The sequence below is a fragment of the Meriones unguiculatus genome, chromosome 4, assembly GCF_030254825.1.
Source record: "Meriones unguiculatus strain TT.TT164.6M chromosome 4, Bangor_MerUng_6.1, whole genome shotgun sequence".
Classification (NCBI taxonomy): Eukaryota; Metazoa; Chordata; class Mammalia; order Rodentia; family Muridae; genus Meriones; species Meriones unguiculatus.
The window spans coordinates 54,951,712-54,976,203 of NC_083352.1; the positions used below are offsets into that span (position 1 = coordinate 54,951,712).

At 38.2% G+C, this 24,492-nt stretch overlaps 1 protein-coding gene across 2 annotated transcripts in view; it reads right to left on the bottom strand.

Annotated features, from left to right (window-relative positions):
• Positions 1 to 24,492, bottom strand: part of Anxa10 (annexin A10) — a 72,407-nt gene that overhangs the window by 26,841 nt on the left and 21,074 nt on the right. For both annotated transcript variants that reach the window (XM_060381285.1, XM_060381284.1), the window contains exons 2-3: positions 16,991 to 17,072; positions 11,786 to 11,880 (exon numbers count right to left, since the gene is read on the bottom strand). In XM_060381285.1, the coding sequence (XP_060237268.1) occupies positions 11,786 to 11,880; positions 16,991 to 17,072 (177 nt within the window). The remainder of the gene's footprint in view (positions 1 to 11,785; positions 11,881 to 16,990; positions 17,073 to 24,492) is intronic.

A 24,492-nucleotide genomic window follows, 5' to 3' on the forward strand; every position in this document is an offset into this window, starting at 1 on the left:
CCATTCTTAGAATGGAAACAGGCAGTGAGCACCTGGGCCCAATTTAAAGGCAACTGGGGCTTTCCAGAAGAAGTGAGGTAACCTCTCATTTGATTAGTTAGTAGGGACTCAGGAGGTGTGGTGGAGGGTGGGATTTAGGATTAGCTAAACATTTAGGAACTTTCCATAGTTGCTAAGGACTTTTCCTCAGGTTTGCTGAATCATTATACTTAGCTCAAGACCATGTGTTAAAAATTTAAACTGAATGGCTGCCTGAGAGCTATGGGTTTTCCAGAAATGGTTTTTCCATGTTCTGAGAAATAGAAACTCAGACTTAGTTACGCAAAGTTGAAAATAAAGCCTGTCTCAGAAAAGACCCAGATTTTTGGTTCTCCTGTTTGCTTCAGGTCTTTCATCTCCCCCTTCTTTCATAAGATTCCCTGAACTCTGCCCAAAGCTTGGCAATGAGTCTCAGAATCTGCTTTGATACCCTGCTGGGTAGAGTCTTTTAAAGGCCCTCTGTGGTAGGCTCCTGTTCTGTTCTCCGTTTTCTCCCTCTTCCAATTTCCATCCCGTTTGCCTTTCTGAGGATTGATCATCTTACCTAGGGTCTTCCTTCTTGCTTAGCTTCTTTAGGTGTACAGATTTTAGTATGTTTATCCATATTCTATGTCTAATATCCACTTATAAGTGAGTATATGCTATATGTGTCTTTCTGCTTCTGGGATATATCACTCAGGATCTTTTCTAGATCCCACCATTTGCCTGCAAATTTCATGCTTTCCTTGTTTTCAACTGCTGAGTAGTATTCCATTGTGTAGATGTACCACACTTTCTGTATCCATGCCTCCGTTGAGGGACAACTGTGTTGTTTCCAGATTCTGGCTATTACAAATAAAGCTGCTGTGAACATAGTTGAGCAAAAGTCCTTATTGAATGGTGGGGGATCTTCTGGATATATGCCTAAGAGTGGTATAGCTGGATCTTGAGGTAGCACTATTCCTAACTTTCCATGCATGGAGATAACCTAGAATCCCCCCACAGATGTAGCCCATTACAGCAGCTCAGTCTCCAAGTGGGTTTCCTAGGAAGAGGAACAGGGGCTGTGTCTGAAATGAACTCAGTGGCTGGCTCTTTGATCACCTCCCCCTGAGTGGAGAGCAGCCTTACCAGGCCACAGAAGAAGACCATGCAGCCAGTCCTGATAAGACCTGATAGGCTAGGGTCAGAGGGAAGGGGAGGAGGACCTCCCTTATCAGTGGACTGAGGGAGGGGCATAGGAGGAGATGAGGGAGGGAGGATGGGATTGGGAGGAGACAAGGGAGGGGGCTACAGCTGGGATACAAAGTGAATAAATTGTAATAAATAAAAAAATAATTAAATAAATAAAGCTTGTCATGGAGTCAGATTAGTCAAACAGATTAGGGCCCTCTGAGGGTCTCTTGGAGACTTCGGAGTTATTAGACCCCTCACAAAGTGTGATAAAACTTCATGCATGTATTTTTTCCAGTGTTTATAAACACATGAATTGTCTCAAAAATTCCTAAACTCAGCATTTAGCTATATGATAATGTGTATACAACATGTTTGTAGAACATACATAATATATAAATGATTCCATAAAAATAAAAGAGTAAATAAATACATAAATAAATGAGTGTGAAAAGAGAAATGTTTTTTTTATTATGTGCAAAGAATAAACGTTCTATTTAAGTGGAAGATAATTTGAGCATTTTAAGTCTTTGATTAAATCTTTAGGTACATTTGTTTGATCACTGTTCTCATCCCATACGTATATAACATCTGAGTTTTTTTAAAGACATTATACCAATTCTAGACAAATATTGAATATGTATTTCACTAAAACCTGAGGTTAGGATTGCCACTAGATGGTGATATCTATTTTACTTTGTACTCTGTGTCTGAGTATGAGAAAGAGAGAGAGAGAGAGAGAGAGAGAGAGAGAGAGAACAAGAGTTCTATAGCAAATTTGTTTTTAAAAATTAAGTTGGCAGGCTCTCTGATCACCTCCCTTCTAGAGTGGGTGCAGCCTTGCCAGTCGACAGAGGAAGACAATGTAGCCAGGCCACAGACAAGATGATGCAGCCAACCCTGATGAGATCTGTTAGGCTAGGGTCAGAGAGAAGGAGAGGAGGTCCTCGTCTATCAGTGGACTAGGGGAGGGGCATAGGGGGAGAAGAGGGAGAAAGGATGGGACTGGGAGGAGATAAGGGAGTGGGCTACAGTCAGGATACAAATAGAAGAAATTGCAATAAATGATAATTATAAAAACATAAAAATAAGTTAAATAACAGTTTAGTGAAAGAAGCCATATTAGATACCCTTGACTATCACAGTGTTATAGTTTCCAATCTTGTGTAAGTTACTGGAATAATTAGAGGAATATTACTAAATTTCTTTGTATTTTCACACCTCTGAGTAAAGGAAACAACAGCCCTCCTCACAGGATTAGTATAATTTTATGAGACATAGGGAAAATGCTTAAAAATACTTTTAACACTCCAAAATGTACTCCAAAGATGTCATTCCCTCCAAATTACTGAACAACACTTGCAAATCAGTAGAAATCAGAGATAAACAAAATGGCACTGCAGCATGGTCTCCATCTTCCCAGTCTCTCTCTATGACACCCACAGCTCAGAGTTTTGTCTGTTATCCTTCGTTTCTGCTATGTTCCCCATGCCCTGTTGTCAGTACTGTCTCTCGTTCCTGTTTCTTAGAAGTGTACTTATGCTCTGTGGGTTCCATTTATGGCGATTCTATAAGAATACAAGGGAGATGAGAAGTTCCCATTGCTTAGTGACTCTCAGTTTCTTGATTGGAGCAAGCGTGGTCGGCCTGTGATGTTCATGCAATGAATTCACCCAATGCTCTGCTCAGCCCCTGTCCTTGGTAAGCAGCATGTGCTCGCAATTCTAGAGCTGGCCAACTCAACTCTTGCTGCTTCCTCTGCAAGCCTTGAACAGGCAATCATCTTGCCTCTTCTACAACAACAGAGCAACCATCTAATGAGCTTTGGTTCTGTGCTTATTCCCTCCATTCTCTGTAAAAATCTGAGGGTAACATCCCCTCCCCCCCAAAAAAACCCTCATATCAGAATAATCACTCTTCTGCCTTAAATGTTGCCCACTCCAACATAAACATTGTCATTCATCTGCATAGTTTATCTCTGAAGAAAGTGGGTGCTGGGTATGTTAATGCATGTAAACTTAACCATAAATTCTAACCAGGGTTGACAAAAGTCCTGGTACATTCTGATCACTTCTTGGCCCTTATGGTTCTCGTCCTTGCTCCTGGTTGGTCCACTCTACCTATAATGGACTTCTCCCTGCTTCTGAAACAGCAGATCAACTCTGATGCTTGACTTTGACCTTCATTCTTTCATGTGTTTCCCCAATGTTTTCTCACACTTCAGTCTTCTCATAAAAAAACCCCACAAAAACCCAAAGAAAAACAAAAACAGAAACTATATAGCTTCCTAGCCATACAAGCCCCCAGCACTTCCTGCGTTTCTCACCTGACTTTGTCTCCATTCCATTCCATAGGACCTTTTGTCTTTAAACTGACATATTTTACCAATTAATGTCCCTTCTCACCAAGGCAGGATGTGGTTCCATCATGGCAGAGCTTTGCCCAGCTTTCTCCATTGTTCCTTCATGAGCTCATGGAGTTGTGCCTGCTAACTACTAAGCACTTGTACAATAATAACAAAATGAGCAAATGAATGGATAGGAGAACATGTAATTCAACAATTATTTGTTTGTAGTCATTCTTGAGTAGTTTGAAAATAAGCATGGAAAGCAATCTCTATTCCCAGCAGCTTCCCTTGAGTAGAGACTGCAGATATCAGGGGAAATAACCAAGGCTCAGGGCACAGCAGGGTGAGGCCTATAGATGTGGGAATAGCATATCATTATCAGGGCACCAGGAAGGAGATTGCGCCTTCAGCAGGGAAAATAAATATTGAATTGTATGTTTAAATAAGTATACTTTGAAAGTTCAAAGAGGAACATTCAAGTTGACTTCCTAATTAGACTTCCTAAATTCGCACTTGGAGCTATATAAATAACTTCTTCCATGCAACCTTTGGAGTGTGACTTTCCCTAGTCTCAACGCCTCTGATTTCCTATTTTCTGAAGCCTTGCCCTGAAGCAGGCTGCAGAATCACAGCTTGGCCTTCCATTAAGCTAATGAGTACTTGCTTTTCAAATTGAGCTGTTCTGTCCCACTGCCGAAACCATTCTGACCACTCTGGTTAAATTAAAAATAAAACATTTTCTCATATGTGATTTCTCTTATTCACATCTTCTTATGGATAAAATGGGGGTCAGAAGTGGAAGTATGATGCTTTTCTTGTTTGAATATACTCTGGGGAACACTTACATATGCTTCTAATTTATGTGCCTTTTCCTCATTAAGCATAAAAATAAAGCCTATCATTGAAATACTCAAAAGGCGAGCACATACAGTGAAAGCAAAAGTCCATCAATTCTATTTGCCATGAGGCCCCTGCATAAAAATATACTTGTGCTTATTTGTGAAGATAAGTGAACAATTTATGTGCAAGTTGTTGTGTTACTTTGCTACAGATAGAGAATATTCTTCCAAATAGCTGTATCCCACACACATTTTATTTAATGCTTCTGTGTCTAATGGGGCTGTTCATTGTTCGATGGGAATAACAGTTTGGTCCTCTAGAGAAACACAGCATATTGAAGTTGATACAGTTTGGACTTAGAATGTCCCTTGGAGGATCATGTGTTAAATGTTTAGTTCCTACTATATGTCTATTGGAAGGTTATGGAAGCTTTAAAGGTGGGACCTAGTGGAAGTCTCTTAAGCCATCATGGGCATGAGGGTAGTGAGACACCAGTTCCTTCCCTTCCCTTCCCTTCCCTTCCCTTCCCTTCCCTTCCCTTCCCTTCCCTTCCCTTCCCTTCCCTTCCCTTCCCTTCCCTTCCCTTCCCTTCCCAGCAAACCGGACATCGCAAAACACATCTCGTCATAAACCAGATGTTTAGTGAACTTCTCAGTATCTTACACACCAAGGTTGCCAGTGCTTCCAATCTTAGGATATCTGTTAAATTTAATCTGATTTTTTTTTTTCTTTCCACAGAAAGGAACTCATCTCACAGAGCATTGCCCTGCACTCCTGGCAGATTTGATTCCGTCTTTGGAGTAACCCACAGCTTGAACATTTTCAAGTCATAGCATTGCTATTTCTGGTCCTAGAGACTAATACACCCCGTGTTTTAGGCTTTCTGGACTGACCATGCTGTTTTGTTTGAATTTTACAGTAAGCATCTCCAATAGAAGGTAGGATCTGGGCATCTCTAATAGACCTAGCATATTCTTCGCCAGCTGGCTATCCATTCTTAATTTATCAAGCTGGTAAGAATTCTGACTCTGGTTCTTTTCATTTCTTTAGTTGTGCTCAGTGAAGCAGGACATTTGGTCCCCAGATATAGTAGTTCAAGAGAAAAATGTCATCTCCTTTCAGCCTTCTCCTTGGCAGCGTTCACAATGAGGGGGAAAAAGGTTATGTAGACTCATGTCTAATATTTAATATTCTAACAGTACCATTCCTGAGATGATGTTTCAGTTTTTTTTCTCCTGGCTGACCTCTGGGCACAGTGTTTGGTCTACACTCTTATTATTTTTGGTATGCTAAACAAAAGTAAGCATAGGATCCTAATGTGATTCTGCTTTATCTACTTACACTCTCTGAGGATTCTTGCATTTCTAGATATATAGGAATAATTCCTTCTCAGTTAACTATATTGTTTCATTCATTGTAGGACATATCGCTTCTGGACTGTTCTAAAAATGACCCTAACCCTCCCACACTTAACAATTCCAAGTTGTCCTGGTTATTTGTTGGCGATAATACAACAAAAATATGAAGCTGGAAGTACTGAAATGGAAGTCAATAGTTTTCTTTCTTTTGGTAAAGGAAGAATAGCTTTGTCACCTTGAGCAAGGTTGGATTGCATAAGTAAATTATATTGACCTTGGAAAGCATTCACAGTGGCAACTGTTAAGATTATTACAGATGATAGGCCCACCTGAGACTTTCTCCTTGTGGCCAAGGTAACAGTTTCATAGCTAATATATCCTACTTCATGATCCAGATTAGAATTTCAAGACAAATAGGTCAGTGTTGAATTTGAAAAGAAGGATTCTTCGATTTTTGAGGTAAATTCCCATGATAGTATAGGATTTGATAATTCATTGATTCCAGAAATCAGTGAAGGTACTGTTAGGAATAATATTCCACTTTACTTTTTTGTTTATAGCCCTTTAATGAATATAAAGACAAATTGATGATCTGTCAGTCTTTGTGGTTCAGAGTAGAAAGAGTGGATTGCATTTGGCACAAGCGTAAAATGTGCCAGTTGTTGTTAAAGTTGTATAGAAATTGGGTTAATACAGGCAAGTGGCAGTTTTCTCTGGACCTCATATTTATAAATATCATGCACAGCGAGGCACTGACAGCCTTTGCTTTTATCCTCCTTCTCTAAGGATGGTTACATAACTCCGTAAGGACAGAGATAAGGTCTCTCTAAAAGAACAAAGGTAGGCATGCATTCTGCCCATTTAAAGAATTTAGTTTTCCTCATCTCTTGGTTTCATGGCTAAAATGCAACCCACTATATGTGAAGATGCTCTTCATGTTGATCTCTGAGAACTGTAGTCCAGGGAACAAACAGCTGAGATGTGTCTGACCATTACTAATGAGAGTACAAAGTGTCTTTTGTCTTTGACTCATGGGCCTTCTGTACCAGCTTCCATGTCATCTTGGTTAATTAACTTGCTATCTTGTAAATAAGATCCTACACTTTTCACAATTCTTAATTCATATCTGTATCATTTGTAGACATATAATTTAGTTATATGTATTTATAGAATTATAATTATAAAAATAATAATCTTATATAAAATATAACTATATATTTAAAAATATTTTCAATTTATTCGCATAATCTCAAGAAATGCCCTGTATAAAAATACAAATATCTCCATATCAATATAAAAGAACACATTGCTGAAAGAAAAACATAAAGAATACAAACTGCTAGCTGCAAACAAGCAGCATCTTGTCTATAGGAGAAACATGGAAATATACCTCCCATTACACTTTATCAGAGCAAAAAGGCAAGTTAAAAACTGCAGTAAGTCTTCATTACACATATATAATAGACTGGTTAAAGCTGCAATGAAATTTCAGTTGCGCTGCATGATAGACAGGTTAAATTGACAACACTGCATATCATCCAGTGTTGCTGATAACTTTAGAGGAACAGGAATTGTTATGCATTGTGGGTAAAAGTGTGAATTCACATAACTGCCTTAGAGAGTAACTGAAGTGAGGGTACTTCTAATGCAAAAATAACTGAATTGTCAGTTTTCTATTCCTCCTTCTCCTCTCCTCTTGTTCCTCCTTCCTGCCATAGCTATTAAATACGTCATTCCAAAGAGAAATCAGTTCAATAAGAAAACTGCAGAGGTGATTTTTCTGCATGTATGGAACTTTGATTCTTTAGAAAAATGTTTAGAAATTAGAAGTATTTTTCTAATCTGTTAAGTTCCAGGTTTTACCAGAAGGTTTATTTAACTCAATAAATTTAATATTTATAAAATATTTATCTGTGACAAACTAGATAACAAAACTCAGCCTTTGGGCTAAAACTACATCTGATGATCATTTTCAAAATAGAAATGATGTGAGAAGAAGAATCATTTTATAGGAAAGATGAACATCTATAGAGCAGATAATTTCTAGCTACTTCTTAGCTATAACACTCTTAAGTTATTGATATGTTTAACCATGAGCTCAGCGACAATAAGTGAGAACTTATTGAGAACAAAAGAAGTTTGAAGAATGAACTTCTTATAATCCGCATCTATCAGTGAAGATAAACAGCTTGGGCTGTGATAGCATGATGCTGTGGGCTTAAACATTAGAGTTTGAGGCTCAGAATGCTAAGGAAAGAGAGTCAAAAGTCTTCCTGTGCAGTTTCGGTTTCTACCAAGATTCATTTCCCTAACATGTACACAGCCATCTCCTTTTCATTATATACACAGACCTTTAGTGTCTTTTCTTTTTCTTATGAAAGAAGTGCTACTAGAATAGGGATCTATCTTTTTTTTTCACATCACTGAATTATCTCATTAAAGCTCTATTTTGAGATATAATCAGATGGTTTAGCCAAACAATGCTGTGATGAAACAGAAATCAACATATTATGGAGTTGACCTGTTACGGCTGAAAACTGGGAACCACAAATTGCTTTAATGTTCCACTTGAATTATTTAAGGAACCATGGTCTAGTTGTCAAGTTTGTCATGGATGGACAGGATTCTCTCCATCCTTTAGTCCTGTTCATTGTCAATACTTAGACACTTGCTTTGGTGGGAAAGATCAGTGGGTAATCTCATATTTATACTGACAACTGTGCTAATCTGATGCACAGTAAATACTTTTCAGTTGAGCTTGAGGATTAGTTTTTGTTATGCTTAGGGCAATGATGATACTGATCAACTCCAAAAGTCTGGTACTAATATGAACCCTCAGTCAAGAAGTACTTATAAGCTTGCCTCATATTATGCTTTTCTCACAGCTAAGAAAACAATGTTGTCAACTTTTGATTATTCACGTGAGTAGAAAACAGAAGTATCAATGGTTAACATAGAAGACAATCTGTTTTTTTTTTTTTTCTTTTTAGTTAGAAAGCTGGGTGCCATAAATGTGAAATAGGAGATGCCTTTCTGGATGCACATAGTGAGGGAAGCCAGGAGGACCTAATGGAAGGTTGGGCAGATTAACGTGAAAAGCAGCCACAGCAGAGCATAAGGGGAAAAGAGAAACTCAGGTAACCATGACTATTTTAATTCTAGAGCAGATGATAAAGAGGTCCTTGCTCATAATTTATTTTTTATTTTCAAAGTAGATGGTAAAAAGTATATGGGCAGAATGTAATTCATTAGTCTGTCTTAAACTGTAAATGAAGAACTTTCTGCATATTAGACCTTGACTGAGTTCTAGAGGAAAGGAATAAAACAAGCCAGTCTCTTTTTAGATGTTATAGTGATCATGATTAAGACATAAACAGGAACCAATAGCTACTGTCATAATATTATATACAGAGACCTCTCTGACTCAAACAGAGAGCACCTAGTTCAGAGCAGAAAGCACATGGCAGGCTGAAGAGTTTTGCAATTGCACCCAAAGTTGGATTGCATCTTACTGGAGGAGCTTCTTTTAGCTCTGAGATCAGTCATCCACCAGACATCAATCAATCAATCTTGCTATTAAATAAACATTTATACTAAGCTCCGGCAGAACAAACATTGTTCCAAGTGAGTATACTGGTAATGAGGAGCGTATATAAAAACAAACTCATGAATTAGGATCTACTGGTTTTGAGGAGTGGGTGTCCAGTGTCTGGAAGTTTGACGGGTACAGCCAATATAATGAGGACAGAGACTACTGAAGGCAGATGAAACAGCATGATGAAAAATAAGGAAGCAGGCAAGGATGCTATAGAAAACTACAAATACTTCCTGGGGATACAGTCAATGCTGTCCAAGATACAGTAAGAATGGTAAGAAGAGACAGAGATGGAGAGAGGGGGAAGGGAGCAATGGAGGAGAGAAACACACACACACACACACACACAGAGAGAGAGACAGACAGACAGACAGAGAGAGAAAGAGAGAATATGAAAACTAAAAATAAAGTAAGAAGGCTCCCATATCATAAGAAAGGATGAAAGGGACTGGGACGAGTTGAGGGAAGGAGCTTCAATTGGGATATATAATGAATTAATTGTAAAAATAAAAAAAAAATGAATGAAACATAAGATTAAAAAAGAGGTAAAAAGGATCCAGGTTTGGGTCATGCATCTATAGATAATTATGATGGAGTAATAGAGAAAATGCTAGAGAAATTTTACTTTTTGCATCATTCTAGATTTAGGTTGGTATAGTAAAAGAAAGGAGGAGGTAGAGGAAATAGAAATTGAGTAGTAGGAACCAGTTAGGATTAGCCTGCACAGAAAACCATGATGGTCTAAGAGCAAGCAACAGAGATCATCTCCCTCCACCCACTCCTGTGGGGTGCCTTACTAGGCCACAGAGAAAGAGGATCCAGACAGTTCTGATGAGACCTGATAGGCTAGGGTCAGATAGTAGGGGAGAAGGACCTTTCCTATCAGTGGACTAGGGGAGGGACATAGTTGGGGAAGAAGGAGGGATGGTGGGACTAGGAGTCGATGAGGGAGGAGACCACAGTCAGGATACAAAGTGAATACATTGTAAATAATAATAATAATAATAATAATAATAATAATAATAATAATCAACAAAACAAACAAAGAAAAAAGAAAACTATGGTGATCTAAATCAAGAATTTGTAATGGAAGGAAGGAGAAGAATGTGAGGGAGTGATAAATGGCAGGACTTTACAACTGACTGAATGACAAGAGTATTTCTGAGGTGAGGGAAAAGCTTGGCTCTGTGTTGTCCCATTTCTTCAGCAATTTAGCCATCAGCTATGACACACCAATTGTTCAGGGAAAGTGCAGGATAAACAACTCCAAGACCTTAGTGAAAAGAGTTTCACGCCAGTGTAAGTTATTTTTAATGGGCCTTAAATCCCTTGAGTCTAAGGAACTCATGTTTTATTTTAATCTATTTTGGCATGATTTTTGCAGAGCTTGATATGCAGAAGGTCTTTGGCCTAAGTTAATTTGAAGTATACCTTTGGATTAAATTTTTTTTCCTAAGAAATATCATCACTTATAGTACTGTGTACATTTAGATCATATTAGATTAACAACCATACTACACTGACCATTTTTACATTTTGTTTGCAAGAAAATTAGCTCTGGGAGCATAAGGTAAGGTAACAGTTTTATGTAGAAAGAGGTGTAACTGTCTCCTCTGGCTTAATTCAACTCATGTATCTACTTGTAGAGCTTTCTGGATCATTAACTGTTCTAAAACACAGAGCTACCTTTTGTTGCATGTGTTATGGTCGTTCAAAGGCTGCTCTTTAGAGACAGAGTCAATTTATATGGACTAACTCTGTAGAGAAAGTTTTATGAGAGTGTTTCATCGATAATGTGCAGTTGACAAAGTAATTGCTATTCCAGGCCCTTTTGGCCTGAAGAGTTTTTGTTCTGAATCTGTGGTTTAAATGCATAACAAAAGCAAAGACTCCTTAATGGTCCTCACTTTGAAATTAGAATGTGATTACTTTAAAACATGGATAGTTTTATTGCCTTAAACTATTTTTAAAATGCCATTCCCCTTTTAATGGTCTCCATCATGGCATGCTGTGGAGGAGAAAAGGTAGAAGAAAATTCATATTGGCTCAGAGCTAGGTGAGGACCTGCAGAGATCTGGTGGGAAAGATGTTATTTTTCTGACCCCAGTGATCATTAGTCGGCTCTCTGCCTCCCCTAAAGCTCCACATAGGCGTTCCCAGCCCTACACTTACAGCCTAATTGGACCAAGTGGCATAAAAGGTTATCCAGTCTTTCTTTTGTGAGATACTGTATAAATAGGAAAAGCACAAGCAAGTCACTGTGAGTGTGAATAGACATCATACACACAGACTTTTCATGAAAGAGCTCTTATTCCTTGAAATATGTTAAGAGCAAGACAAACCATTTTTTAACTAACAAGGAGTTCAGAAATGTTTGTGCTCAGTGAGCCTGAAGGAAAGAATAGGTTCATTTCTCTGAAAGGGGTGTTGACCTAGAAACAGGTCAAGGCTTACCCGGCCATACATGCTCTGGTAGGCCCCAGCTATCATCTGCCGCTGCGCATTGCTGCGTTGTGTTAGTATGTCGATCAGCAGGTCTTTGTTGCAGTCTAGGAAGGAACCGTAATAGAAAGTTAGCATGAAGAATCCATTCATTTTGGACTAAAACTAATGGGCAGGTGTTATCCTCGTTTATACTTTACTATTAAATATTATTGGATATCCCACTTGATAAATCCTACATGCTTTTCCATGTTACAATTAGTACTGTTAATATGCATCACATCCATTTAGTTTAAATAAAATCCCATAAGAAATATAGGAAGATAAATAAAATAGAGCTTGTCTTTAGATACTTTAGTCTGCCTTACTGAAAGAGAGCTTTCCTGACTTTCAAGCTGATGGGTAGTAATTGAGTACCGTGTCTTCCCAGGGTACAGTTAAAGATGTGGTTTATAGTAAAAATGTGTTACAAAACTAGGGCAGCTTTTGTAGGACCTCTAGGAAAAGGAGAAGAAACTCAGAAGGAAAAAAAATGTAAGCACAAGGTGTCTGCAAAGTATAGTCAGGTAAAGTGAGCCTATGAAACTCTGGATGGAATACGGTCTTTTTTTGTCCATTACCTAGGCTGTCTTTCCTGTGTACCCTCTACTTATTCATACCACAGCATCGCATCATGCCACATCACACCACACCACACCATAACACACCAAACCACAACACAACACACCATACCATAACATACCACACCACAATACACCATACCACACCATACCACACCATAACACGCCACATCTCACATCACAATGCTCATATCAGTCATATGTCATAATTGCTTTCTATTGTGTTTATTTCTGACTATTCAGAATAGAGTAGCCAAGATAGGTTTAACTTTTGCATCAGCTTGACTAAAATGTAAACAGATTCATTTATATTGAAAGCCCTATGACCTCCTTTTTCTTACGGTAACTATCTTGAAAATACACAAGTGTAAATATCTTCTTTCCTAAGAGACAGAAATCTTCTTTTTGCTCTTATTAGTGTTGTAAACTGGAAAGAGTTTTAAATAATCTATCTATCTATCTATCTATCTATCTATCTATCTATCTATCATCTATCTGTCAATCTTTCTATCTATATCTATCATTCATTCATTCTATTAAAGGAATAGAAAAATGAATGATTTAGAAAGAGAAAGGAGGCTGTGAACATATTTATAAATAATAAATAGAAGATTTTCAGTGATTTCCACTGTTTTTCTTATAATTATAAAATTTATTGAGTTACTATACTCATCTGTTTTGTTGGTCTCTTGAGATTACACACAAACTGTCTCTCTGATTTACTCTGTGTTTATTAGTTTTTGTATCAGTTTTTGTTCACTTGTTCTTTATGAGATACTGCATAATAATTTTAAATGAATCTCAATAATTTTATTAAAGTGGGTTAATTAAAATACAGAAACTAACTACTAATATAAAAGAAATAAAAGAGAGACCATTATTCATTGGCTTTATTAAAGAGATAATAAAGGGACATTATAAATAACTCCATGCTCTAAAATTTAATTGTCTAGATAAATAGGTCAATTTCTTCAAAGATATAAGATCAAACTTATACAAGAAAAATTGACAATCTGAATGATTTATAGCTATAAAAGAAATTGAATCAATAGTTAAGTCTGTCAGAATAAAAGTATTAATATTAGATGTTAATAATGATTCTGAAAAAAATGATTCTGACAAATTTTAAAAGAAGAACTAGCACTTGTCTGTAATATTTCCACTTACCAGAAACATTATCTGATGTCAACATAAATCTGACAGACAGGTGTCAGAATTAATATAATGTTCAAGCCAGAGGCAGACATTACAGGAAACTTCTGACAAAGAACTTTCATGAACAAAGACACACTTCTCCAAAGAAAAACATAGGAAACTGAACACAACAGTGTTTATGAAGAACTGTACATAGGCCTAACATCAGACAATCAATGTAACCTATGCCATAGATAGTTTAAAAAAGCAAATCCATACGATTATAAGAAAAGATGTAGAAAAAGAAATTTGACAAAATGCACCATTTCTTCAAGAAAAAAATATTTAGTTAAAGTAGGAGTCAGAAGAAACTTTTTCAGTTTGATAAAGGACCTCTGCAAAAATCCCGTGATTATTATCATGTAGAGAAGGGTCCTCTTCAAAGTGAAGGTGACCACATTTAGCTGAGGGTATTTCAAAACAGAAGACTACTTTTGTATTTTATACTCCTTTGTTAAGATTTAGGGATACAGCTTAAGAATGGTGTTGTTTTTAACAAAATCTAAATCATTCAATTTTACCAGTAAAGACTCAGTAGTCAGATGCTGGGGTGAAAGAGCCCAGATGACATTCCTCCCCAGGTGATACCCCAGAAGGAACACTTCTTCTCCCAAGCTGTTTCAAACAACCTCCTCAAACCGACTCTCCCTCCCTACTTCCTGTGTGTCTCTCTATCCATCCTCTTGACTTTCTCTTACTCTCTATGTTTTTTTTTTCTTATTAGTCTATACTCACTTCCTGCCAACTCTTGACCTATGGTTGATTTTATTCAATCATGTTTCAAGCATAAAGCTCTTGAAGTAAAGGTCTATGCTGGGGCTAAGCCACACCACAACTATAAACTTTTTTTCTTTTTCAGTAGATAACACCGTGTGGGGGTTCACGGTGTGATCAAATATTCTCCAACAGAATGGTTTCAGTTATCCAGTGTCACTTGGAGTTTTGGAAAATATACATTCTTATAGATTTAAAGAAAGCATATAGGTCTTCTGAGAATATATATGTAGATGAACAGCAACTGATGGTACTTTGTTGGGACTCTGACTGTATCATGAGGAGATGAACACCTAAGAAGTATTCCCTTTTAGGTTTAATGAATATGTACTTAAGCACATTTCTACAAATTTTGCTAATATTTCATTTGCTTTAGAGTTAATTTTTTTTTCAGAATAAAATTAGTAAGAATCTCTGGGTAAAACATTGATAATTATCTTTTCAATTACATTTGATCAAAGTCATTAAAATTGAAAGACTCTTAATGCATGTGAAACTTGCTCTAGCACGCTTCCCCAAACATTGTACCATCAAACTTGAAACAATCCCTAGACCCCCTACTCAGATGTAGTCCAGGGGTAGCTCAGTTTCCATAGGGGTTGCCTGGTAAGGGGAGGGCAGTGGCTGACTTTGACATGAACTCAGTGGCCAGCTCTTTGATCACCTCTGCCTGGTGAGGTAACATAACTGGGCCACAGAGAAAGAGAATCCAGACAGTCCTGATGATACCTGATAGGCTATGGTCAGATAGTAGGGGAGGAGGACCTCTCCTATCAGTGAACTAGGGGAAGGGTATAGATGGGGAAGAGGGAGGGAGTGTGGAACCAAGGAGGAATGAGGGAGGGGACTACAGCAGGGATACAACACTGGAACCCCTCAGCCTAAACCTCACAAGCAAACATCCTGATAGTCAAAATGAATCCATATTTTCACTTTTATATTGTAATGACAGAAAATTTGAAAATGGAGAAAATGATAAGTGTGTGTGTGAGACCAGACTTCTCTGCCCTTTAGTTTTAAAGAAAAAAATCATTGTCTGAATCCTGAATAAAAACTTACTTTGTCTTTGTAGCTTTTCAGTAATTATTGATAGTTTAAAGGGCATGAAATATTTGCCAACTTCTAAAGCTAAATTCAGAAATCATATATAATACTGTTATTTTCGTATGTGTGTGATATGCTATTCATGATGAAACACAAAGGTCTATAGTGTGTATTCATGTACAGGAGAGAGTCTCTCTCTCTCTCACACACACACGGAGAGAGACAGAGACACAGAAATACAGAGAGAGACAGAGCAAAAGAGGGAGGAGATATTCTGTAAAGCAAGTAACCTTGTCCTGAAGTTATGAGTTTGCCTTCTTTTTTGTAATTTTTATTTTTTATATTAGTTACAGTTTATTTACTTTTTGTCCCAGCTGTAGCCCTTTCCCTCATTCCCTCCTAATCCCACCCTCCCTCCTTCCCCTCCTCCCTGCTCCTCTCTAAGTCCACTGATAGGGGAGGTTCTCCTCCCATTCCATCTGATCCTAGTTTATCAGGTTTCATTAGGACTGGCTGCAATGTCCTCCTCTGTGTCCTTGCAAGGCTGCTCCTCCTTCCATGGGGAGGTCAAAGAGCCAGCCACTGAGTTCAGGTCAGAGACAGTCCCTGTTTCCCTTACAAGTGAAACCCACTTGGATGCTGAGCTGCCATGGGCTATGTCTGAGCAGGGGATTTAGGTTAAATCCATGCATGATCCTTGGCTGGGGAATCAGTCTCAGAAAAGACCTCCGTGCCCAGATATGTTTGCTTTCTTATAGAAGGGCTTAATTTTTTCTACAATCATTTATGTTCTCTGGGTTTATCTATCTGTTCATTTAGAAGTCTTTTAAAAATGGGTTTTGTTCAAGGAAAATACATGATTATTTAACACTTCTAGATCTAACCTTAAAGATTAAAGAACTAAAAACAAGCTGTTTTCCTCCCCCTTTTTTGGACATTCCTTTTCTAAACTAGGATCTTATCAAATGAATGTCAATTTGCTAAGCCAACTTCCTCATCTTAGGAACTCACAGATCAGTCTTCAGGTGCAATAGACAAACACAAGGCAAATGATTATCAGTAAGGAAGGAGCTAGGAAGAAAGATGTCCCGGATGTACAGATAGTACAGCCTTAGAGAAAAATGCAAAGAGGACATTCATTTGAAGAATTTAGGATAAAAACAGACAAGAGAGAAAACAGCACCCCAGGCAAGAAGTATATGGGGACACTTTATGAGATATAAGCAAACAGAGCTGTTTAAGAAAGCAGGACACTAGATTTGGCTCCAAGAATAAGTAGCAACAGAAACATGCTAGAAAGGAAACAAACTCAGGGGTCAGGAAGATGTGTTACTTTGGATCAAGTTTATTGGTTTGGAAATTTGTCTGGAAGTCAACTATGAGGCATTTGAAGGCATAAGGAATTTATTTCACAATCCAAATTGTAATTTCTCCTCAGCATCATACCCTTCTATTACTTTTTCCTAATTCTATATTCTTGTGACTCTCATCTACAGAACATTAGTTATTTTAACTCATGCTATCATGTTAACATGTGGTAAAGGAAGACAATACAATATTCAAAGAATGCCTTTTCCAGGCTTACCGAACCCTTGGAGTGCTCCCCCTAGCATTTGGGCATCCATCACAGGATTGAAATTTGGAGCTGGGAAGATAGTTCCTTGGACCTGGTGGGAAAAGTCAACGCATAAGAGATTGTACTAATTTACACAAAAAGTTTCAACAAAGTTTAGTATATAAATACCCACAGAAATGTATTCTACATGGTTAAATTGCTGTGCTACACTGATGTTTATTAAACATGTCATAATCGTGTGTTAAATATGGAAAGCTAATTTGGTTTAATGTATTTTATTCAGTGGCTTCCGAAGAACACAGGTAACATTGGATTATTGACCTGACACACTCAGCTGCAGAGAAAATATAAAAAAGCTCACCCCACATCTCTTGACAATAATAAAATAGCAGAACATTTAGGGAAGATGTTGGAGTCACATGTTTCTGACTTCAGATACTGCCACCTAGGACTTTGTGCCCTATGCTCACCCTCAACATGAGAGAGCTGTCAATCAGATATTATTAAGTACAAGGGTCAGCTCTCTCTATTTGTTGTCGATGTGTCTGGAACTCTGGAAAATAAAAATGCTATCTCACAGTAAATGAGCCTATGAGGATTCAAGAACTCATTCATTGAGCTGGTGCTTTGGGAATACAATGTTAGGCCAAAATACTGCTCTGTGGTACCCATGGTCTAAGGGAAGATCAATCAATTAAACTGGATCATAGTTTATTGTTAAATAATTATTAGTCCATTGATAACAAAGTATTTATTAATGAATTTAGAGCATCAAATGTTCTCTTCCTTTAGGTATATGTAGATTTGATTTTAAATGATATTAATAAATGTGTAGCTATCTGTGCATTTAAAGTAGAAAACTACATAATATGTGGTGTATTCATATTTTTACACTTAGAAGCACATATGTGATGGTGGAATGTGCTCCTTCAGCATTGTCATGAACAGAAATGTCATTAAAATAAGAACTACCAGGTATGGTAGCTCACACTTGTAATTCGACCACTTCTCAAACTTCACCTGAGAAGCTGAGGCAGGAGGATTATGTGAATGCAGGGTCAGCCTTGTCTTTACAGTAAATTCCACATAGCAGAGGTTACAGAGTAAGATTCCTTCAAAACAAAACACCTACTACCTAAAAACCTATTCTTTATGTACATTGCCCCACTGCATTCATTACCAAATGAATTTTCAGTGAACATCCAAGTTCTCAAAGTTTACTGCACATGACCTTGAAAGAACATTCTCTTGAGTCAAGCCTCGGTTATGTCTATTTATTAGGTGAAAACACCAAATTTTAACTCATGTGTCTATCAAAATGTCATATGGTGGGGCTCCATTAGGATGACAGGCAAATTTCTTTCATTTATTAAATTAAGCTCAGATTATGGATTTTAATGTAAATATTTAGATCTTCATAACTCAGACATTTTTGTTTTATGTGTATGTGTCTGTGCTTTGAGTGTATGTATGTGTGCTATGCATATACAGGTGCCTTCAGATGTTAGAGGAAAATATTGATCTCCTGAAGCTGGGGTTTTATGAGCTGCCCCATGTGGGTGCTGGGAAGACAATCCAAGAACTTTACAACATCAGCAAATGCTCTTAATTGCTGGGCCATCTCTCCTGCTCCCACATTTTTTTTTTCATGTTTCAAGTCTATATGAGTTTAAGATTTAAATGTGTGTGTGGGGGGGATCCAAGATGGCAGAGACCAGTGTGTACCTTATCTGAGGGGCAAAGGATCTGAAACTCTGAAATTGGTGGGTGAAGGGGCTGCTGAACCCAGAACAGAGTTATCTAGGCTTCCAGGGAGAAAGAGACTAACCATGAACTGAATTCATTTAGAATCAGGTCACTCAAGGACTCCTTTATGGTCCTTTCCTGGGCCTCAATACCCAGCCACTTCCCAGTATCTACCTCCCTACGCCCTCTTTGGAGGAGGCAGAGGAGGCAGCCAGCAGAATCTGCCACAGTCCACACTGCCCAGGCCCCAGCACTGGCAACTGTTCCTAGCAAAGAAACCCTGGCTCAGGATCTGGGACTGAGAATACCCAACCCTTCCTGACATTCTCCGGAGACCGGTCACCATAAGCCTGCCATGGCAGAGCAGAAGAATAGAGAGGCATGGGTTCTGCCACAGACCACAGCGCCTCGTCTCCAGTGCAGCCAGTGGCTCCTAGCAAAGGAACCCCGGCTCGGGATCTAGGACTGAAGACACTCAACTCTTCCTGGCACTCCCCTCTGGACCGGCTGCCATACGTCTTCTCTGGAGGAGGGTAAGGACAGAGAGGCAGCCTGAGGATTCCGCCACAGACCACAGCTCTTGGGCCGCAGGCTCAGGATCCAGGACAGAGGATATTTAGTACCCACTTTCCCCCCAACCCCACCCTGACACTCCCCCCAAGAATGGGCCCCATAACCATTCCCTGTTGGAGGTGAAAGATACAGAAGGGGCCTACAGAGTCTGCCACAGAGCACACTGCCTAGGCTCCAGTGTGGGTGGAGCTCAGCACAGCAAACAGTGCAGGTGGACACCAAGACCTGCCGCTACAGCACCACTGAGCTGACTGTGAGCCTACACCCGCATTTGCCCCAGTGGGATCAAATCGGAGAGTAGAGAACAAGGGAAACACCTGTGCTCTCCTACTGGTCCTGCAAGAGAGTGTGCCTTCAAGTGAGTGCTTGCAGAGCCCCAGATCGAGAGCCCTTCTACACAAGTATCCCGACAACAGATCCCTACCACCCACACCCCTAGTGTGGGCAACATAAGGATTTTTGGGACAGTGTTCTCAACACTGAAGCCCGCACTCTGATGGTCTATGGGTGAGTTCCTGCCAAACAATTCCTGGAACCCAGACAGATCTGCATACCAGTGGCCTGGAGGCCACTGCCATAGTCAGGGAATCTGCACCTGCACACTGCGCCTGCTAAAAGCACCTGCGAATAGTGTCAGCTTCACATTTCTCACTTAGGTACAGCTGAAACCACAACATACACTCTCAAACCAGTGAACCTCTCTCATCTTCCTGAAAAACATTCCAGAAACCAGAAAAAGATGGAACTAGTCTGAAGTACAGATTCCAGGAACAAACAGTGAGGGTTACAGATAAGCACATGGCCAGAGGCCTAGGTAAGAACACACCCAACAAAAATCAGGGCATCATGGCTTCACCAGCACCCCCCCAATCAATGGACACTTCAATTCATTGGAAACACAAGAAAATGACTTTAAAATTATGCTTTTTCAGTAATTAGAGGCTCATAAAGAGGAAATGAACAAATCTCTCAGAGAAAAGGCTACAAAAATTGAGGCAAACAAAGAAGAAATGAACAAAGCTCTCAAAGAAATACAGGCAAATACAACCAAACAAGTAGAGGCACAATTAGTGGCGTAGAGAGAGGAAACGAACAAAAAAAATAGAAGCAATCATTGAAAAAGCAGGACTCCACATTCAAACAGGTGAAGGAAATGGTGCAAGGTATGAAAACAGAATTAGTATCAATAAAGAAAACACAAACAGAAAACTCTGGAGCTGGAGAACATAGAGAAAAGATCAGGAACCACAAAGGTAAGCATGACCAACAGAATACAAGAGATGGAAGAAAGAATCTCAGGTGCTGAAGATACACTTGCAGAAATTGATACACCTCTCAAAAAAAAATCAGAAAAGTTCTAAACACAAAACATCCAAGAAATCAAGGACACCATGAAAAGACAAAATCTAAGAATAATAGGAGTAGATGAAAAAGAAGATACCAGGCTCCAAGGTCCAGAAAATATTTTCAAGAAAATTATAGAAGAACAATTTCCCAACTTCATGAAAGAGATGTCCATAAACATACAAGAGGCCTACAGAACACCAAAGAGACTAGACCAGAAAAGAAACACCTCATGTCACATCATAGTCAAAACACTGAACCTACAGAGCAAAGAAAAAAAATATTAAAAGCAGTAAGAGAAAAAGGTCAAATAACATATAAAAGTAGACCTATCAGACTCACACCAGATTTCTCAACAGAAACTGTGAAAGTCAGAAGGGCCTGGGCAGACATCTTGCAGACTTTAAGGGACCACAGATGCCAACCCAAACTACTCTACCCAGCAAAACTTTCAATCAACATAAATGGAGAAATCAAAATATTCCATGACAAAACCAAATTTAAACAATATCCACAGCAAACCAGCCCTACAGAAGTTACTAGAATGAAATTCCAACCCCACAAAAACAACTACATCCAAGGAAACATAGGACATAGGTAACTACACAACAAAAAATTCAACAGAATGCAAGCAATGAAACAGAGCAACACCACCAACCCCAAATCAAAAGAAAGTGACATTCGTTCTTCACTAGTATCTATCAAAATCAATGGATTCAACTCTCCAATAAAAAGATACAGACTAACAGAATGGTTGTGGAAACATTATCCAACATTCCTCTACATCCAAGAAACACATCTCTGAAGCAAAGATAAACACTAACCATGAGTAAAGGTCTGGGAAAATGTTATTCAAGCAAATGGACCCAGAAAACAAGCTGGGATAGCAATCCTAATATCTAAGAAAATAAACTTTCAACCAAAATTAATCAAAAAAGATGAAGAGGAGCACTACATTCCCATCAAAGGAAAAATCTACCAAGAGGACATCACAATTCTGAACATCTGTGCCCCAAATACAAAAAGCGCCTGGTTTCGTAAATGAAACATTATTAAAACTTAAATTATTAAACATTATTAAAGTTTAAATCATATATCGATCCCAACACCTTAATAGTAGGAGACTTCAACACTCCATTCTCACCAAGGGACAGATCAACTATACAGAAACCAAATAGGGAAATAAAAGGACTTACAGAGGCCCTAATACAAATGGACCTAATAGATGTCTACAGAACTTTCCACCCAAACATAAAAGAGTATACCTTCTTTTCAGCACCTCATGGAACGTTCTCCAAAAGAGACTATATAGCTGGTCACAAAGCAAGCCTCAGCAGATACAAGAAGATTGAAATAATCCCCTGTATTCTATCTGACCACCATGGACTAAAGCTGGACCTCAACAACAATGGAAATAACAAAAAGCCTACAGGCACATGAAAACTGAACAACTTGATACTCAATGACAGCTGAGTTAAGGAAGAAATAAAGAAAGACATTAAAGACTTTCTAGAATTCAATGAAAATGAAGGTACAACATACCCAAATTTATGGGACATATTGAAAGCAGTACTCAGAGGAAAATTCATAGCACTAGGTGCCTTCATGTACAAGCAACTTAATGGCCTAATTGAAAACCCTAGAAAAATAAAAAGAAGCATATACACTCAAAAGGAGCAGACAATAATCAATCTCAGGGCTGAAATCAACAAATTAGAATCAAATAAAACTATTCGAAGAATCAATGAAAGTAAGAGCTGGTTCTTTGAGAAAATCAACAAGACAGACAAACACTTAGCCAAACTAACTAAAGGGCAGAGAGAAACTATCCAAATATCCAAATCAGTAAAATCAGAAATGAAAAGGGGGACATAACTACAGACACTGAGGAAATCCAAACAATCATTATATCCTACTACAAAAGCCTATATGCCACAAAATTTGAAAATCTAAAGTAGATGGACAATTTTCTTGATAGAGTCCATCTACAAAAATTAAGACAAAATTAGGTAGAAAGATTGAATAATCCTATATCCCACAAGGAAACTGAAGCAGTCATCAATAGTCTCCCCTCCAAAAAAAGCCCTGGGCCAGATGGTTTCAGTGCTGAATTCTACCAGACCTTCAAAGAAGTGCTAACTCCAATTCTTGTCAAATTATTCCACAAAAAAGAAACAGAAGGAGCATTACCAAAGTCATTCTATGAAGCCACAGCCACCTTGATATCTAAACCATACAAAGACCCAACAAATAAAAGAGAACTTCAGACCTCTCTTGTGAACATTGATGTAAAAACTCAATAAAATACTGGCAAACTGAATCCAAGAACACAAAAAAGATATCATCCACCATGACCAAGTAAGATTTATCTCAGGCATGCAAGGGTGGTTCAATATATGGAAATCCATCATTGTAATCCATTGTAAATGTAAATCCACCATATAAATGTAAATCCACCATATAAACAAACCGAAGGAGAAAAACCACATGATCATTTGACAAAACCCAACATCCATTCATGTTTAAAGTCTTAGAGAGATTAGGGATACAAGGTACATACATGAACATAGTAAAGTCAAGCCTATAGCCAACATCAGACTCAATGGAATGAGACTCAGATCAATCCCACTGAAATCAGGGACAAGGCAAGGCTGCCCACTCTCTCCATATCTCATCAATTTAGTACTTGAAGTCCTAGCTAAAGCAATCAGACAACTAAAGGAGATCAAGGGGATACAAATCAAAAAAGGAAGAGGTCAAAGTTTCACTATTTGCAGATGATATGATAGTATACATGAGTGACCCCCAAAATAAAGCAGAAAACTCCTTCAGCTGATAAACACCTTCAGCAAAGTGGCTGGATACAAAATCAACTAAAAAAAAAAATCAGAAGCCCTCCTGTATACCAAAGACAAAATGACTGAGAAAGAAATTAGAAAAATAAGACCCTTCACAATAGCCACTAATAACATAAAGTACCTTGGTGTGCCTCTAACCAACCAAGTAAATGACCTGTTTGAAAAAAAAAAAAACTTCAAATCTCTGAAGAAAGAAATTGAAGAAGATATTAGAAGATAGAAAGTTCTCCCATGCTCATGGATCAGTAGGATTAACATAGTGAAAATGGCTATTCTGCCAAAAGCAATCTACAGATTCAAAGCAATTCCCACCAAAAATATCAACACAATTCTTTATAGACCTTGAAAGAAAAATTCTCAACTTCATATGGAAAAACAAAAAAACCCAGAATTTCCAAAACGTTCCTGCACAACAACAGATCGTCAAGCTGTACTACAGAGCAATAGTAGTAAAAACTGCATGGTATTGGCATAGAAACAGAAAGATGGATCAATGGAACCAAATAGAAGACCCAGAAATAAACCCACACACCTTTTGATTTTTGATAAAGAAGCCAAAACCATTAAATGGAAAAAGACAGCATCTTCATCAAATGGTGCTGGTCCGATTGGATGTCTACATGCAGAAAAATAAAAATAGATCCATATTTATCACCCTGAACAAAACTACAGTCCAAGTGGATCAAAGACCTCAACATAAAACCAGACATACTAAATCGGTTAGAAGAAAAAGTGGGGAAGTGCCTAGAAATCATTGGCACAGGATACAACTTCCTGAACAGAATACCAACAGCACAGCCTCTAAGATCAACAATCAATAAATGGGAGCTCATGAAACTGAAAAGCTTCTGTAAAGCAAAAGATACTGTCATCAAAACAAAACGACAGCCTACAGACTGGGAAAGATCTTCACCAACCCTATATCTGACAGAGGGCTAATATTCAGAATATATAAAGAACTAAAGAAGCTAAAAAGCAACAAATCAAGCA